The 19128-nt window shown below is 48.8% G+C and overlaps 1 protein-coding gene across 1 annotated transcript; it reads left to right on the top strand.

Annotated features, from left to right (window-relative positions):
• Positions 1–273: 273 nt before the first annotated feature.
• SMIM13 (small integral membrane protein 13) lies at positions 274–18362 on the top strand. The gene is made up of 2 exons (XM_040984140.1): positions 274–789; positions 14431–18362. The coding sequence occupies exons 1-2, from the start codon at positions 714–716 to the stop codon at positions 14637–14639; spliced, it is 285 nt and encodes a 94-aa protein (XP_040840074.1). The 5' UTR covers positions 274–713; the 3' UTR covers positions 14640–18362.
• The last annotated feature ends 766 nt before the right edge of the window (positions 18363–19128 follow it).

The raw sequence follows: 19128 nt of genomic DNA on the forward strand, positions 1-19128 counted from the left end.
TGGCTCAGGGCCCCAGAACTAAATCCGCGGCGCGGGTTCCCAGAACACCAGCCCACAAGCGAGGGTTGAGACAGACACAAGCGGGTGGGCACAGCACTGCCCTCGAGCGGGCGGTGCCTTCTGGGAGTTGTAGTCCTGCGACCCACGGCGCCCTGCCATCTCCGCTTGGCGCCGCACTCCATTTCCCAGGCATCCCCGCGCCGCAGAGCCGGCGAATGGAGGCGGCGCTCGCTGATGAGCTGCCGCAGGGGGAGGGCACTGGGGCCGAGGGGCAGCTGTGGCGGCCGCCGAGAGACGCTGACCTCGGTGCCCCGGTGTGGGGTGACCGGGAGACCCTCGGGCGGCTGGCGAGGAAGGCCCTGCGGCCTCCGAGTGCCCTGGTGCTCAGCGGCCGTCCTCTCTGCGGGCGCGCAGCGTCCTCCATGGAAGCGCATCCGGCCACAGTCGGCGTCTCCAGGCGCCGCGGCCCCGGCTCCCCGGAGCGGTGATGGGATAAAGGAGGGGACGCCTCCCGCGGCCCACCTCCGTCCCACGCCCAGATCGCCCCGGGGGGCTGCCGCTCCGGAGGGTCGGAGGGTCGGGCCTCGCCTCCCCGCCGCCCCGTCCCTGGGGGCGCCCGCCCCCCATGCCGCTAAAAGCGCTGCTAACAGCGCGGCCGCCCGTCCTCCCGCGCGCCCCTCCGTCCTGACTCCGCCGCCGTCCTCCCCGCCGAGATGTGGCACAACGTGGGGCTGACGCTGCTGGTGTTCGTGGCCACGCTGCTCATCGTGCTGCTGCTGATGGTGTGCGGTGAGTGGGGTGCCTCGCCCCGTCTCCCCCAGCCCCGAGCCCTGGCTCCGCTCCGCTCTGGCTCCGGACGAGCCGGGCGCACGGGGCATGGAGGCACGGCCACCCCCGAGGGCCACCTGCAGTGCCCGGACCTGTCGGGGGTGGGCCGGGAGGAGAGGGTGGCCCCGAACCCCCGGCCCGTGGGCCTGGCGGAGAGGGAAGGACTGGGTCCCCCGCTGGGCATCCCGACCGCCGGTGGGTCATGCCCGGACAGCGAGCGCCTCCGCGGCCGCCCTCTTCACCACCACTGGCTGCCGAGATTTTAACCTTGGCCTGTATGAGAAGGTGAAGCGATTGCTTCCTCCTATTTTTTCTTTTTTCTTTTTGGACCTTAAACGGTAAGGTTTTAGTTCCCTTCACTGGATCAGGGATCGGAGCAGAGTCGTTTTAAAAAATTTTTTTCCTGGCAGTACACATGAAGTTGTTTGTTTACTTCGAGCTCAGGGGGAAACGGAATGCCAAGCAGAGATGTTGAGGCCAGGCAGAAGGTTCAGAAACACCAGCTATATTAAACTGGCAGGGTCAGGTAACCCACCTGTGTTCTGTGTCTTACGGGTATTTCCTTTCTTGGAATGAAAAGGTGTTAAAACTTCCTTCTGAAGGCCGTGTGTGGGCATTGTTGGGAAATATGTATATGTATATATATATATATGTCTGACCTGACCTCCCGACAAAGAGGCCGAACAGTCGTGAAAATCTGAAAAACGTCAGGGGGTTTATTTGGATGGACAACACGGAAGTGTGGGTTGAATTCATAAACGGTGAAGAGCTTGCTGTTACACAATTCGTGTGCTGATTCGCACACAGCCTGTGCATGGACTTGTATAGGTATTTATATACTTGTAAATTTGTTTGACTTTTTTTTTTTTTTTTGGCTTACTGCGTGACACCACGGGTAAAGCTTCTCATAGTTTTTTCTGATGACATAAAGCAATTATCGAATAATCTCCGTTTCCTGCTTGTGATGTCAGCGTCTTAGGGTAATTGTCTGTGTCTAGCATTAAGTAACAAGAACCGGATTCTTGGTGACTTGCTGACTTGCGTGGGTGTGGGGAAGGAGGAAGACATGTGTTATCCTTTCTGATTCGAACCCGGAGCGGCCTGAATGACCTGGGCGTGGGAGTGAGCCGGACAGACCACGCTGTATGTTGGATAAAATGTTTGCCAAACTTAACCTAGGGGTGTCAGGATGCCTGGTTCCCCTCACCTCTCTATAGCTGTTTTAACACGTTTTTCTTAAAATGCCATCCCTTCATTGTGGGATAAAAGGTGGGATATGTGGAGGAAGGGGTTGTGTTGTGGTTGAGATTGGCTGGGAACTGAGAGCTTGTGCGGCAGCCTTGGGTTTTGGTTAGACTGGGGATGGAGCAGGGGAGAGGGATGTAAGATTGGTACCAGGCTTTGCTAGGGCTGCCGTGCTGGGCACTCTAGACTAGGTGCTTAAGCAGTACTTTCCCCACCATTCCTGGGGGTTCAAGGCTGATGTTAAGGTGCCAGAGGGAGCCTGTGTTCTTCCCGTGGTTTTTCTTCTGTCCTAATCTCCCTCCACCTGTCATTGGCTTAGACCCTCCCTTTGATGACCTCATTGAACTTAATTCTGTCTTTGGAAGTCTCATCTCAGAATCCCATTCCCTGGAGATGGGGGTGGGGAAGCATAGTAGGCTTGGGAGGGAGTGGGGGCTGCACGGTTCAGTCCTCAGCTGGGGTCCTTCAAAGGACTGCTGTTCTCTTCCTCAGGGTCCCAGGCCTTTTGGAGGGTCGGAGCCCTGTTTTTAAAAGATGGCACAGCACTTCTACACTCCTCCCCCAGCCTTATTTCAGAGGTCTCATAGACTCCGCTTCCTTCAGCCTGCAGGGCAGCGCGCTTGTCGGAGAGCCTGTGCCCTTCACTGCCTTCATTCAGTGCTGCCTGCTGGGCGCCGGCTGGGATGTGCCTCAAGGGATTAACTAATAGCTTCCTTGTACTCTGCCAGACTCCTTCACTTAGTGAATCCCGCTTGTCACATTTCAGGATCTTATTACACCTGCCTCCTCACTCTTCAGTCATTCGAAAATGCTTTCTCAACTCTGGCGCTGAACAAGGCAGTCATTGATGGCTTCGGTAGTACCTAGCTGGTGGTTGCTTGTCCGTACTCAGCGACCTTAACCTGTCATACTCGTTTTGGAAGTTGAGTCTTTTCTGTCCAAGTGTTTCCTTTGCCTGTGGTACACTGTGCTTCCACCGTGTTCTTTTATTGTAAGGACTACAGTCTTGGTTGTGCATCTCCCAGAACTGTTTTTCAACCACAACTGAGTAGAGAGATTATTCCCAGTGGCTCCGTAAGTACAGGAATCACGTGTGTCACTTTGTGTGTTTGCGAACTGTAATGCTTACGTGTTTTTCTAGAATACAGCTGTATTTCTGCTTTTACTTTCTTCTGCCCATTCTTTCCTCATGGCAGCTGGTTACGGAGATTTCAATACTATAGGTACTGGCTCTCGTAAGATTTATGTCTCCAACTGTCCGTTTCTGAGTCCCAGCGTCCTGCATCCAAGTTCCTCATTGTCATCCCCCCAATGGAGATAGAACAAACATCTGAAACTGAATGCATGAGAAGCAGGACTCTTCCTCCATTGTGTCCCGTCTGGAGTGTTACCTGCTTCCACTCAGAGATTCAAGCCAAGGACTTGGACATCTGTGATTTGGGGCCTTCTTGCCTTCCCCCTGTCCTTCTCGGCACAGCAACTCCCTGTGCAAATATTTGCAAGTTAACTCTTTAAAATTTTTAAAAATGATTTGTCCTCCATGAACAGCACCACTCTAATCTTTGCTTTACTGTATTTGCCTTTATGGAAAGCAGATGAAAGAGAGAAGAGGCCACCTACCTGCTGGCCTCACCAGCCGGGAGACTGGAACTCCATCTGGGTCTCCCACCTTGGCAGGGGACCAAGCACAGCTGCTTTCCTAGGCCTGTTATCAGGGAGCTGGATTACAAGTGGAGCAGCAGAGGCTCAACAGGTGCTCATGGGATGCCAGTATCACACGAGATGACAACCCACTTGCCTCGGTACTGACTCCAGTTTTATTTTTTAATCCTTTATACTTGTCTGTCTATCTATGTCTTTATATATTTGAGAGGCAGATTTGTAGAGAGAAGGAAAGATCTTCCATCCACCGGTTCACTCCCCAAATGGCTTCAACAGCTGGACTGAGCTGATCCGAAACTAGGAGCCAGGAGCCTCCTCTGGCTCTCTCACGTGGGTGAAGGGTCCCAAAGATTTTGGCCATCTTCTGCTGATTTTCAGGCCACAAGGAGGGAGCTGAATGGGAAGTTGAGCAGTGCCCACATGAGATGCCCAAGCTTGCCGGTGGAGGGTTAGCCCATGGAGCCATCACGACATCCCCAGAACCGGGATTTGTGTCCAGATCACCCGTGAGGATGACTGGAGCCCCAAGGACTTGGGGCATCTTCTGTTGTCTTCACAGCGGCATCAGCAGGAAGCAGAGGTTTCAGAGCAGAGCAGCCAGGACTGGGAGCAGCATTCTGTCCACTTCATTGTGGATGTCCATGTCACAGGTGGCAGCTTACCATGCAGCACTACTGTGACAACCCTGTATTCACATTTCACGTGGTAACCAGACTAAAGTTAAGGGAAAAAATATTTTTTACTTTTTTTTTGGTTTTTTTGCATAAACATAATTGATTGGAGTGGGACGGATCAAGGGTTAGGGGAAAGGGGGAAAGTGAATGAGACCATTGTTTCCAAATTTTCTTTTCTTCCTCCTGTATCTGGGGGAAGGGAAGAAATAAGGGGAGAAGCCATACCCAGCTCCCAACTGCCCCAGTACCCAGGGTTCGCCATGTGGAGCATGCTCTGAGGGTTCTGCTTAAGTGGTTTCGATAGTTCTGGAATGCTATTAATCTCGCTAATCCAAGGATGAGGAAATCCTTCCAAGGGCCATTGGCTGACACAGTCCACCTTACGGTCTCCATTTGCCCAGAGATTTGCTGTCATCATTTGGCTGGTGTAGTTGTCCAATTTGTTCTGCTCTCCTTCCTCTGCTTTGGTACCAAATGTCCTCTGTAAGTCTCAGTGGACCACCATATCCTTCATGTGCACCTGAGCCTGCATCCACTTCTCCATCTTTTCCACTGTAAAGGCACAGTTCTGACACATACACTTCGTCAGTCCACCAACCCTGGACTTGAGCCCCCCCACCCTCATGTCCCTTCACGCCTCGCACCCGTGCTGTCCTTCAGACCCCTGGCAAGCCCACAGCCCCAAGCCACCATAAGCATGCCACAGGGTGGCCTGTGACCTTCACCCAGCAACATTGGCACCCCAGGCTAGGAGACCTGGGCCAGTGTTGGCTGGGGGGCTCTCCAGAGCAAACCCGCCTGGCTCCCTCCTTGCACATGGGTCAAAGGACTCAGGCCAGATCACCTGGTCCCCGCCGGAGCCCCTGCCCCCTGGATCTCACGGGCCCAACTCCCACTGTGCAGGAAGGCCAACTGACCTGGACCAGGAAACCCAGTCCCCAAGAATTTTTATTTTCCTTAGCTTTCTATTGCTTATTTTTAAAGATTTGTTTTTATTGGAAAGGCAGATTCACAGAGAGAACAAGAGACAGATTTTCCATCTGCTGGTTCACTCCTTAAGTGGCCACAGTGGCCAGAGCTGAGCCAATCTGAAGCCAGGAGCCAGAAGCCTCCTCTGGGTTTTCCATGTGGGTGCAGGGTCCCAAGACTTTGGGCCATCCTTGACTGCTTTCCCAGGCCACAGGCAGGGAGCTGGATGGGAAGTGGGCAGCTGGGACCTGAACTGGTGCCTGTATGGGATCCCGGTGCTTGCAAGGTGAGGATTTAGCCACTGAAACATTGCTGGGGCCCTAAGCAAATATTTTATTAAAAATCTAAAATAAACAAAAAATGTGCTTCCAAATGACTGGCACTTACAGAAGGTGGTTTTCTTCAACTCTATTTATTTTCATGTTTCTAAATAATACACAAATCACTTTTTGATGTTACAACTTTAAACATTTAGTATGATAGAGTATTTCTTGCCATTAATAAAGCAGCTTTTGGCTCTCTTAATAGTATTTGGACTTTGTGAATATAGAATTTGCTGACATCTTTCCTTCGTGGTTTTCCACGTTCTGGAAGTTCACTGTTGGTTTTTATATCTACCTACTATTACTTTTTCGGATACGTACCTGTTTATTCCTCCCAGTTGCTCCAGTACCTCTTCCACACAGCCGTGCGTGCTGTTTTCCGTGTTTTCAAAGCAAAGCCTCCTCCCGGTCTTCCCCTCCCAGGCTTAGAGTCCTCCCTCCTCGAGGACACGGCTCTTCTGCCCCAGGAGAGAGCTGTGCCTTCTCCGCTGCCCTCTTCTGCAGCCCGTTCTCTGGGTCTCACGCCGTCGCCTTTGTCAGTGTTCATTCTTGTCCTATTGGAGCACATTTTGTAGCATTTTCTAGAGGGTGGTTTTAGGCTTACATCTGAAAATGTCTGTTTCTGCCTAAACATTTGCTTACTTGATTGGATCTGGGGAGGCAGGCGTGTTTTGTGTACGCCTGAAAAGTTTTCTCTGTTGATTTCTAGCTTCCATATCTGATTTCCAGAAATGTAACACCTCTGTTTTCTTGTTCTTGTGCGTGACTTGGATTTGCTTCCTTGATGGCTTATGGGTAGCCTTTTTTCTTGGTATTCTGGAATATTTTGATATTCCATGTATATCTCTGTCGCTTCCTCTTTCATTTTTCTAGGCTCTGTGTGTGAACTTTTTTCCCTCTTCATTTCTGGGAAATTTTTCTGCTGGATTTTTGATAATTTTCCCCCTCAATTTTCTGAAAGTCCTCAAGTTTGACGCTGGACGAGTTGGAGGGACTACTTTTCTGTCTTCTACTTTATTTTGTTTGTTTTTTATTGCTGCTTTTGCCAGGGCAGGGGAAGGGGCAGGATGGCGGACAGGAGAGAGGCAGGAGAAGGGAGGGGAGGGGGTCTGTCTTCCACTTTAATAAAGGTGTTTATTTCGAAGTGCCTATTTGCTTTGGTCGTCTCTGGATTGAATATTTAAAGAAAATTTTATTTGTTTGAAAGGCAGAGTTAGACACGGGGAGAGCGATCTGGCTGCTAGCTCGTTCCTCAAGTGGCTGTAACAGTCAGGGCTGGGCCAGGCTGAAGCCAGGAGCCCGGAACTCCAGCCAGGTCTTCCACCTGGTGGCAAAGGCCCAAGGACTGGAACCGTCTTCAGCTGCTTTCCGAGCTGCATTGTCAGGGAGCTGGATTGGAAGTGGCGCAATGGGGGCACCAACCAGCATCTATAGGATACAAGTGTCATAGTGGCCCCTGATTGGATGCTTCTCATGAACGTCTAGTCATCTGTTCTGTTTGTTTCAGTAGTGATAGATGTGATCTATGGTGTAATGATGGATGTGGTAATAGATGATAAGTCTGCTGGGTCAGGTCTGGGCTCCCCACTCCATGCCGAGTCCAGCGTGCTGTCTTTCTCCCCAGGCATTCCCGGTTTTTAGTATCATTTGTTTACAGCACTTCTGTTTTCTCCTTGGCTATTGTAATTCGGTTGCCTTTGCAGTAGATTTCTCAACCAGTCTTTTCTGCTTCCTCTGCTGTCTTGCCCTGGATGCTGAACTGGCTCCAATTCACGTGCTGCATCTTTTTTCATTTGCTTTGCTAGACCAGCCACCAGAGTCATCTGTAGGGACACATCTCCAGCTTTCTTTCAAAGCCCCACATTTCTCTTATTGTGCACCTTGGACTTCTGACTGACTGAGCTCAGTGATGTAGGCCCCCTCTGTGACATCACCTCTGTGGCCCCAGCACCAACCTTCTAGGGCTCGGTCCCCTGCAGCCCCTCCTGTGGCTCTTCCTCCGCATTCAGCTTCCTGCGGGCTGTCATCTCCCTGGACACCTACTTACTCGACCTTATCTCGCTTACCTTTAAAGTTGAGTTTTCAGGGCACTTAGCAGTGTTTGAATTGGACCGTTTGTCCCCCCCCCCCCCCCACCCCGGGAAAGGACAAAATCAGAACAATGCAAGGGCCTTCCCTGGCGTTATTTTCAGTTCTAGAATTGGGCAGTGCCTCATTCCCTGAAACTGAATAACTGTGCTGACTATCCTAAAAGGGGCTGTTTTGATAGCCGGAGAAAGGCTGAAGGAAGCGGACGCCAAAGAACTGATCATGGACCTCCGTCCCTTGGGATCTGGTCGTTTCCAAGTGGCTTTCCTTGAAGGCAGGTACAGGGGGGTCAGGACAGTAGAAGAATAACTGAGTAGCTGACATCAGGCTACCCTGCGTTTCCCTTTTATTAGGATTGAGGTGGATCCTGCCAATTGAAACCAGTGTGTTTGGGGTATCTGACTGTTCTCTCATGCTGAGTTTTTAGAAGGTCAGCTAAACAGCTAGGTGACCTAGAACTTTGGTGTGAGTGAAGCTGTTCTGTGTGGGATCTCGTAGCTTTCGTCAGCACCTCCGGTAAGAACGTAAGCACCAGGAATTCTGGGACACCATCTGAGCTGCTCGCTGCTCACTCCCTAGACCCTGGGATCAAGGGCCTGGCACCTGGTAGACCCTCATGAGTTGCAAGTATAAATTGAAGAGAGAGTTCAGTGTTAATTATTAAGTTCTTATCACAGTGTAAAGTATGGTCCAAACCAGGGTTGTTTCAAAATGGATAACCCTGACAATAATGTTCTGGTAAAGTGTTCTTGCTGAGCTCTGGCGAGTTGCTGTAGGTAGTGGTCTCAGGTGTCCCAAGTGGAATACAGCCCTGTGTCTGTCCTTGAGGCCTGGCTACTCAGAGCACACGCCCACGGTACAAGCCATCTGGTAAACCCTCCTTCTCTCTTGTCTCACAGTCTTCCCCTAAAACTCGCTCGTCTCATCTCATTTCTTCTTGATGTACAAACCCTTCAGGATTATTTTACATTTCTCATCCATTCCCGTTCACTGGGTCTCATGTCACATACCCAGTCACCATGAATATTTGGGCGTCTCTTGCAAGCCTGGCCTGAGAAAGAAAAATCTGGCTCTGTCCAGCTCTAAAGGAGGACTCCAGCTTAGCTGATCCTGAGCAGCCAGCTGCAGGAGCTGCAGAGCTCTGTCCGCTGAGAGGCCTGCAAGTGCCACCTCCTTTCTGAGGCAAGCCTTCTCTTTAGCTCCGGCCTCCTGGAGCACCCAGCCATGAGTGCGTGTCTGTGGTGATGCAGTAAAGAGTGGATGTCATTGGCGTTTGTCCCTGGTTTCTGGCACAAAACCCCGTATCTTGGACTAGCTTGAGTGAAAGGAGAGGCTTTTATTAGGACGCAACCGCATTCAAGTTTATTCCAGGGAGGCGGGGGACTGGAGACTGGGCTGTAAGAGCTCACCAGTGGGTAGCTCAGCATTCTAAGATTCATTTAGGTTTGATTGAAAAAGTGGATTTACAGAGAGAAGGAGAGACAGAGAAAAATCTCCCATCCACGGGTTTACTCCCCAAATGACCAAAACAGCCAGAGCTGAGCTGATCTGAAGCCAGGAGCCACCTCTGGATCTCCCATGCGGTGCAGGGTCCCAGGGCGGTCAGCCATCCTGTACTGCTTTCCCAGGCTACAGACAGGGATCTGGGTGGGAAGCAGAGCAGCTGAAAATGTTGAAGATTAGTTACGTTTTGCTTATCTCTGGGGATCTTTCAAAAAGTTCATGGGAAAGTGGAATTAAAGCGAGGCTTATTTTGCTGCAAAAGATTTTGAAATCTGTGCATACAAGAGATTATCAAAAAGTTCACGGAAAACAAGTTATGAAAGAACTGCAAATATCAAACTATTGACCTTTTAAAAAATAAAGTTTGTCCTTATTGATTTGGAAGGTAGTGTAGCAGGGTGGGAGAGGTGAGAGAGAGATCTTAGCTCCTGTGACTGAAGAGAGTGGTCTGTCAATTGGAGGGAATGCAAATATGATAGTCCTAACAGCTGGCCGTGGTCTCAACTTGAATAGCCAAGACACTTAATACACTGTTAAAATCTATTGCTCTGGCTCTTTTGTAGCTGTGTGTCATTTTGAGCTTGTCTTTTCTTATCTTGAGAATGAGCATAATGGTGGCCAGTCTCATTCATTCTGAGGGATTGTGAGCGTTAAGTGAAAGGTTGAATGTCATAGTGCTTTTGATCTGAGAACTGTGTCGCTGAAGGAGATGTCACACTGGACTCCTGAGTTTGCGGTGTGCTTGAGGGCGGTGTTCATCTGCCATCCCCTGCCTTCTGCCCGCACGCTGGGCTTGCGCAGAGAAGCAGCGTACTTGTGGTCCATGGAATTCAGCGTTGGCCTAGTGCTTCGTGACTGGTGCACACGTTAGTGGTGCTGGTTTATCTGAGCACACACGCTCGCGTGGTGTAAGACTGCAGCAAGGCGTGGACGTGGCTTTTCAACAAACCGCAGTCAATACTTGGTTTAACAGTCCGTGTCTGCTGATGGGTCTGTGTCCTTGTGGACGGTCCCTTGCGTGTCATATCTCTGTCCTCCATGCCCCCCCACCCCCGTTTCTCATTTCCTGCATCTCAGGACCTGCTGTGGCATGTGTGCTCCTGGGGCAGAGAAGGTTATAGAGAGAAGGATAGAAAGACCCTCCATCTGCTGGTCCATTCCTCACTGACCAGAGCAGCCGGAGCTAAGTTGATCAGAAGTCAGGAGCCAGGAGCTTCTTTGGTGTCTCCAAGAGATATAACGTTTTGGGTCATCCTCTGCTGCTTTTCCAGGCCACAAGCAGAGAGCTGGATGGGAAGTAGAGCGGCCAGGACAGCAGAGAGAGCTGGGTGGGAAGTGGAGCGGCCGGGACAGCAGAGAGCTGGGTGGGAAGTGGAGCGGCCGGGACAGCAGAGAGTTGGGTGGGAAGTGGAGCGGCCGGGACAGCAGAGAGCTGGGTGGGAAGTGGAGCAGCTGGGATAGCAGAGAGCTGGATGGGAAGTGGAGCGGCCGGGACAGCAGAGAGTTGGGTGGGAAGTGGAGCGGCTGGGACAGGAGAGAGCTGGATGGGAAGCGGAGCGGCCGGGACAGCAGGCTTCCCAGGCACTGAAGAAGAGAAGGCTGTCAAGCAGAGGCCATCCTCTGTCTCCTTTTCTTCCCTGCTTTCCCCTCCTACATGTCTGCACACTGTGGCTCCTTCCCCAGCTTTCTAAGATCGTTCTGCCCCTATCCTCAACCCCAGTCTAGATTCTGTCTCAGATTAAGTCAGTGTGGGCCCTAGGACCAGTATGCATTCGTTGCTTGGGGCTGGGAGGAGGCACTCTGAGCTGGCTGCAGGGCCCACTCCTGCATGGTGCTTTCAGAGTTTGAGCAGGCATGGTTGTCAGCCTGGACAAAAACCCCTAGTGCACTTGTCTCCTTGACCATTATTAAGGGATATGGGTGGTCCCCACTGCAGCAGCCACACAGTTCTTGGCCAAACTCTCCATCTTCCTGGGATCTGCCTTGCTTGCTTTAAGAGGTAACACAACCTGATCGCTGTCCACTCTGATAGGTCCTTGACCTCTGGAGCACAGAACAGAGTGGAGTGGGGCTAGCTGGGGTCAGATGAGGTTAGGAGTCATTTCCTTTTAGGGGAAAAGTATGCCTTTAAACATAAGGTTAAGTTCAATAGAATTTATTATCCAACGGAACGACTCAGGTTAAGAAGTTTAATTACCACTGATGTACCAGAGTTCTACTAATCAGCTAAAAGGAATGTGACATACTAGAAATATATGATGTGGCAGTGCAGTTAATAGAATACATTGGCTATTAGATGTATGCAAAGCATTTTCTCTCTTTTTTAAAGGTTTTATTTATGAGAATGGCAGAGTGACAGAGAAAGATCTTCTGTCTACTGAGTCACAGCACCAAATGATTACAGAGCTGGGGCTAGACCAGGCTGGAGCCAGGAGCCAAGAACATCCGGTTTCCCACTGTGTGCTGGAACCATCACCTGCTCTTCCAGGGAGCTGAATCAGGAGTAGGGCAGCCAGGATTCAGCTGGCACGCTGACAGGGCTGTGGGTGTGGCTGTGCCACCATGCTCAGCCAAGCAGTTATGCTCGGATCTAATTACCATGACCATTCAATATTACCTGCTTATCTGACATGGTAGTGCCTTTTAGTTTCTCATTTTCTAAGGCATAAGTTTTCCTGATGTATTAATCATAGTTCCTTTTTCCGAAGTAAATGTGTATAGTTTTTGCAAGAAACCACCTGGCATTGATAGTCTCAGCCTTGGTTCTGGCTGGTGCAGTTTTTGCTCTGTCTGCGTCCCTAGCGGCCTCAGATCTTGCCCATCCTGTGTACTGTGGTTTGGAGGCTTGCCTGCCGCCTCTGCCTCAGCTCTGCACTGTGTAAGGAGTCAGTCGTTTTACTTAGAGGCCACTTTGTTGAGCTTCCCTCAGTTTAGTGAGTTCCTCCACCGTTCCTCCTACCACTGCAGTTTTCTCTCTTTTTCTTGCACATCCACCGTGTTGTTACAGAGTCACTGTAAACAGTGTGGTCCACGTCTGTTCCTTTTCCATGAATGGAATTCTCAACTTCACAGGCTTTTGTGGGGTGTGGTTATCTTTATCTCTTGCTTCCTCCTAACCCTCACACAGACTAAGCCCAGCTAGAGTAGGGAGAACTAGACCCACTTTTCAAGTTTGCATATCTTCAGATCTGGAGATAAAAGTCAGTGGTGGGGCCCAACTCTAGCAGCTAAAGTCCTTGCCTTGAACTTGCTGGGATCCTATTTGCCTGTCAGATCTGATTCCGGCAGCCCTGCTTCCCATCCAGCTCCCTGCCTGTGTCCTGGGAAAGCAGTCAAGGACGGCCTAAAGCCTTGGGACCCTGCACCCGTGTGGGAGACCTGGAAGAGGCTCCTGGCTTCGGCTCAGCTCAGCTCCAGTGGTCACTTGGGGGATGAATCAGTGGGTGGAAGATCCTTTTCTCTGTCTCTCCTCCTCTCTGTATATCTGACTTTGATGTGAAAAGAACTAAATCTTGGAAGCACAGTTGGAGTTGCGGAGTCTCGGTTTACCTGGAGCAGGTAGACAAAGGAACTAGAGCTCTGCCGCTGCGACTCTGGAGTTCTCTTCTTGGCACCACATGCTGACGTTTTTGACTTGAAGATTTTCTATTTTGTTTTAAAAATGTTCATTGATTTTTATTTGAGAGATAAACACAGGGAGAGAGATCTCCCATTTGCTTTTCATGACCCAAATGCCCACAACATTTGGGGTCAAACATTGCTGAAGTCAGGAGCCAGGTGGCAGAGACGTGAGTGCTTGGGAGCTCCCGGGCTGCCCGCAGGTGCATAGCCGGAAGCTGCACGCGAGGCAGATCCGACTCAGGCCCTGGCACTCTGGTGGTGCAGGGTGCAGCCATTACACGTGAGGTCTTGACAGATTATCCCACAACGTCGAACCTCAGGTTCTGATTGTTGACTTGGTACTGAGGCTCTTAAACATTGTTTGATTACTAGCAGTGATTTAAAAAAAAAGAAGAAGAAGGAAAGGTCTTAGTTTATTAAAATTGGGAAAGAGAGAGTCTAATAGAATTGCTCTGGCATCTCAAGGCTTTGGCAGCCATAGCTATCCTTGTTTGCCTATTGTAGATTTCTCTTCTGGGAGACTGTGTACCGGTCCAGAGAGAGGGGAGTGTTTCATGGTAACTGCCCCAGTGCTGGATGAGCTCACCGTGGTCTCTTTGGCTCATACACTGTCACCCTCCCTCACTCTTCTCCCTCCTCCTCCCCCTCCTGCTCTTCCTTCTCTTCTTCAGATTTATTTATTTATATTTGGAAGTCAGATTTATAGAGAGAGAAAGAGACAGAAAGATCTTCCATCCACTGGTTCACCCCCTGCGTGGCCACAATGGCCAGAATCAGGAGCTTCTTCCAGGTCTCCCATGCAGGTGCAGGCTGCCAAGGCTTTGGGCCTTTCTTCTACTGCTTTCCCAGACTACAGGCAGGGAGATGAATGGGTAGTGGAGCAGCCAGGATGCGAACTGGCACCCATATGGGATGCCAGCACTTGCCAGCAGAGGGTTAGGATGCTGAGCCGTGGCACTAGCCACCCTCCCTCTTCCTTATGACCATTGTACACCTTGTAGCGACAGGTGGACTCCTGGGTGTTAGATCAAAACCAGCATCTTTGAACAGGATTATAACTGCCTGGTGGCAAATTCTCCTGTGTGAAATAAAGTGACTATGGTTTTCTTCGGGGCTTGATAAAAATGTTCCATACTTACTGGTGATGTTGCATAGCCTTCTGACAATACTGAAAATACTGGATTTGTGATATGTCAATTACATATATATATGACAAATTAAACACAATGGAAGTCACCTCAGATCCCATTGGCAAAGAATTAACAGTAGCTTTCGTCAGTTGAACATTTTACAAATTGCTTACTACTCAGTGCAAGGCAGTTCATTCGTTATTCATAATGGCTTGTGCATTGTACATTGGGAATGCTTAAGTTGCTTTAGTGTTAAAAATATATAGTAGCTATTACGTTATTAACGTATACTGTTTTGTGATTTAACCCTCTCCCCATGAACTAACCATAATGTTTTGATTTGATTACATTATAATCACGTTTCTTAATGTTTCCATCTTTCTTTAGGTTGGTATTTTGTATGGCACTTGTTTCTGTCCAAATTCAAGTTTCTGCGAGAGCTGGTGGGAGACACGGGGTCCCAGGAGGGAGATCACGAGCCACCAGGGTCGGAAGTGGAAGAGGACGCCTCTGCATCTCCACACAGGATCCGATCTGCTCGCCAGCGCAGGGCACCCGCCGACGAAGGCCACCACCCCCACGCCGCCCTGGAATAGCACCCGAAGAAGGGCAGTTGCAAGCCTCTGCTTGGTGACTTGGCTTGGGAATATACTGAATGGCTGAAGAACACATGTACTTGGATTTTATCCATGAGAAGATGTCTATGTAAGCCATATGAAAATAAAGGGAATTAAACCCAGTTGGACCCTTGCAAGTTTCATCTTCTAGATAACCTTTTGCTTCACTAGCTTTTTACTTATTCATTTTTTGGCTCCTGGGCTTATTTATTCTTTGCTTTGGTGTGACAGGCTTGAAAACCTGTGTTTTCTGAGTCCTAAAATGTACGCTTTTTGCATTTTTAACATGCCTGACATTGGAACGCATCTGATTACTGTCACGCAGGCTGGTGCATGTGTGAATCGGCTGTCATGATGTCATCACCCTAAGCAACGTGTGTGTCATTGGTAGCAAATGTGTCAGGTTTAATTGGCATTTAAAGATGTCTCCAAAAAGATTATACGATGATTTAGTGTTGAAGAGAAAGGTTATTGTGTGTGCAGGAAAGCATGGAAACAGAGCAGTTGGGCGAATATCTGATGTTAGTGAAGCAAATATTTGCTGCTGGAGGAATGAGCGAATCCCGTATTTTCTTGCACGACAACAACAGAATGCTCTACAGGGCCTAAGAAATGAAGATAGCCCAAAGTAGATGAAGCTTTACTGCATTTTTGTGAATGAGGCACGTACCAAAGGATCATGTGTCACACGCCAAGTGGTGTAACTAAAGGCAGGAGAAATTGCCAAAACCCCTGACATCCATGAAGCCAAGTTCAGAGCAGCAAGAGGCCGCAGTGACTGATTCGTGCTGGAGTGGAACTGTCTAAGGCAGCAAGCATGGCCTTGTCCAGACTTCCCGCTGCCGTGAGGCGGAGTGCAGTGGGGGAGCTTGGTGCCAGGAAGCGCTGCGGCCCTGTCGCTCCTGCTGAGCCTCTGGGCTGGGCGTGGGAAGATGCCTGTGTCGACTGCAATATGAAAAGTGATTCCAAAGAACCGGACTCAGAATATGAACCAAATTATTCCACACATTTCATTACATATTCACAGGGCGATGTGATAAAAATCTGTAACTCCTCAAAGCGATTTCAAGACGTGTGAAATAAACATTTTCTGTGATGGGAAAGCTTTGTGTCGCACTTGAACGGGCAATGATTTTTTTCCTAATGATCCCGTCTGGTGCATCTAACTATTGCTGGAATCCTCGGTTAATAAAAGAGTAGTGGTAATTTTCCTGCCCTCCCAAGATAGCCAGTTTTTATTGGAGAATAGTTCTCGCCTGTGAAATATGTTTTTGGCTGAACGTATTCCACGACTAAGAGCAGAAGCTTAGAAGCGTAAGAACTGTCTTCTTTAAGAAGAGTAGGAGTGGCTCCTCCCTTTGCATGGGAGAACTACGCCCCATGCGTGTTGCCGGAGGTGACAACAGCAATTCAGTGACAAGGCCTCAGAGGTATGCAGCATACTGAGGGACAAACAATGGGTAAAAACACCCTCTGAACTCGGAAATGACTTGCCAGGGTTTCTGTGTTTGTCTGAAGTGAACTTCGGAAGGAGTGTTTACAAGGGGAGAGGAATTGGGGTGAAGGAGTCTGCCTGTGGAGTGTTACACTTGCTGTGTGCAGAAATGAGATGCCAAGCCAATTCATGTAGTCAACCCAAGTTTTTAATGTTTTCAGCCTTTGTCTCGACAACCCATCATACCTCTTTTACGACAGTGTGTGATTGTGCCTGATACCTCATACTTCACGCCGATGGTTTGCTCGGGTGGTTGAACAGTGTGCTGGCCCTGCCCTAAGTTGTATTCCTGACAGACACCTCCTTGGTCACAGTATAGCTCTTTGGCGCTATAGAAAGGGAATTCACAGAACAGAACTTTAGTGTTTGTGTGTTTGTGCAGGGAGAACTCCAGCAACTGGGAGTTCAGTGCCCTTCATTTCCTTGTTGGAAGCAGTGTTGTATTTTCGTTATGACGGTTCCTAGAGTCACATCGAAGTGACTGTCACTTAAGGGAGAGATGCCCCCTAGATATCTAGGTCCTAGGAAGTTATTTAAAGTTTTGTTTGAAACTGTGGATTCTGCTTTATGGTTGCTGAAAAACTATAAGCAGCTGGCCAGCTTCGGTCATGTCAGTGTTAGAGAGAGATGGCTGGTGGAAGTCGCAGGGCTCAAGCCTACGTTGACGTCAGTGAACCCATTTGAGGTTAGCATTACCTGTTAACATTTATGCCTCAAAGCATGCCTCATTTTATAGAATTTTAAGAAATTTCCTGTGTAAGTTACTTGAAATAGACCTAATTGTATATTAATAACTCATACTTGCCTTGTTTTAACAAGCCCTTAGGGAGAGTAAGGAGAAATTAATGCCAGTATAAGGAGCCTACAAACTAATCTTTGTTTTGTGCATTCTATTGCACACTTAGTCGTGATGGATATTTCTACAGCCACTAAGGAAAGACAGACGATGCAGAATTATTTGTGTGGTATTGTGTATTTGTTCTTTTTGCTGTTTTTAAGTTTTGTGGGGGAGGTAAGTGGATTTACCAGGCCTACAGCGCAACTGCATTTCAGTCTCTCAGTAGAAGGTAGACTAGCCTCGTCTGTGGTTGGCTTGGAGGTTTCAAAGGTTACCAGCAGTTAAAACGCATGCAAGCATCAAGTCTTGTTACAGTGCTCACAGAACGTGGTGGTCATGGAGTAGGCTGCCTCGCGGGCTTCGGGAGATGGTTTCATTTCCATCCCGGCTGCCCGCTGCCCAGTCCTCCTCTAGGCTAAACTTTCTTTGTAGAAATTACCTGTATAGTGACATTGATCAAATTTAAATGCCAAAGCCACTAAAATATTGTATAGCACTGTTGAATGAAGTTTTTAATGCTCATATAGATGTAGAACTCAGTTTTGTAATGACATTTTCATAGTGCAAACACAAGTTGGACACCAGACAGCCGTTTAAAGGCACACTGACCCATTTCTTTGATGTTACTAGGTTTAAAAACAGTTTTCAAATATTTGAAAGTTTGGAAAACGTAGGGTTGATAGATTCACAAACTATGACATCTTGCAGTATTGAAAAGTTTATTTTTACTTGTGAAGTAACAACTTTTGAAAGTAAAGATATCATCTTTTTAAAAGCCAGTTTTGTTTTGTTTTGTTTTCAAAAGGTGTGTTTCAATGTAAAGTGTAGCCTGCAGTGTAACTTTAGGAATGGACTGATGAGTTTGTGGTGCTTTCCCAGTTGAAGTTGGCTTTAAAAGCTACGGAGCGGTCTACCATGGTTACAGACGCTGGAGCTGGTGCTCTGCCGCGGAGGATAGCATTCAAGCACCCAGTGTCTGTCCCCTAAGCGTCCTAGAGTTCTTAACTTAAAGCATGGAAAGTAATATTTTATCTTAGATTAATATAAGTTCCCTGTACCGTGTGTTGGTGCACACATACTACTGTTGGATGAGCGATGTGTACCATTGCCCTCCAAGTCGGTTCTATGCATAACTGGTCACCAGATACTGCGGCTGTGGTTTCTTAAAGGAAGAGTCCTGTGCTCTGAGGCATTGGCACGCTGCTGCTGCTGGACAAGTAGATTTGTGAGGATTTAGAACTGTGTGTTATTAATGTGTTACTAGTACCCACGTGTAACATGATGACTGGTCAGTACCCTAGCTAGAGCTTTTGTGATTTATAATGTTTTAACTTGAAAATGCACAGAATAAATTAAAATGAAAGCAAAAGTTGTTTGTGTCTCTTTGATTATGATGGCTATGACTCTTTTTATGAATGATCCACACATTACCTCATTTCTCGTAGAACCAAGAAAACGGCAATCAGTGCTTTAGTGCCAGGAACGACCAAAGGACATCCAGTGTTAGATCCGAGTCATTCTCCCCAGAAACTGCCTTCAGCAAGCCAACTGTGTGGGCCCCATTTGGAGTCTCTGTTTTTATCAGAATAGAAAAACAGAAGTTGCCTATATCCACCATTCTGATGGGGTTTTTTTTTGTTTTGTCTGAAGAGCAGATCAGATAGGATTTTAATTCTGGGCCCCTGGTGGGTTTTGTCCCTGCTCTCTGATGCTTAGCTGCCATTCTCCTTCCAAGTTATGCTTAAAAGATCCTACTGCAGGGCCCCGTAGTGTCCTCTGGTGCGGATCTGAAATATCCAGTGGCCCTTGCAAGGAATTTCTTCCATGTGGAAGAGGAGTATTTTGAGAGAATAGTAAAACAGACTAGGTGTTCATCAGTACGTATGGATGCAGTTGAGGAAGTAGGCAAAAATAGGATTCCTTGGGAGAGGGGATGGAGCAGGTGGCACTGCTCTTACGAAGACGTTTTTGTCTCCAAAATCCACGTGTTGGCAACGGAATCCCCAGCGCAGTGGTGTTGGGCAGGTGGGCCTCTGGGGAGGTGATTGGGTCTGTGAGAGCCCTGCTAGGACAAGCAGATTATCACCAATACACAGAGGGCTCATGGGAGTGAGGAGAGGCTTCTCTCGAGTCTC

Source organism: Ochotona curzoniae, unplaced genomic scaffold, assembly GCF_017591425.1.
Source record: "Ochotona curzoniae isolate NIBS_2020 unplaced genomic scaffold, NIBS_Ocur_1.0 contig_4064, whole genome shotgun sequence".
Taxonomy (NCBI): Eukaryota; Metazoa; Chordata; class Mammalia; order Lagomorpha; family Ochotonidae; genus Ochotona; species Ochotona curzoniae.

Excerpts from the sequence above, each read along its gene's own strand:
- SMIM13 (XM_040984140.1), top strand. The coding sequence starts at position 714 with ATGTGGCACAACGTGGGGCTGACGCTGCTGGTGTTCGTGGCCACGCTG. Across the intron at positions 790-14,430 it reads GCTGCTGCTGATGGTGTGCG|GTTGGTATTTTGTATGGCAC; the intron begins GTGAGTGGGGTG and ends ATCTTTCTTTAG.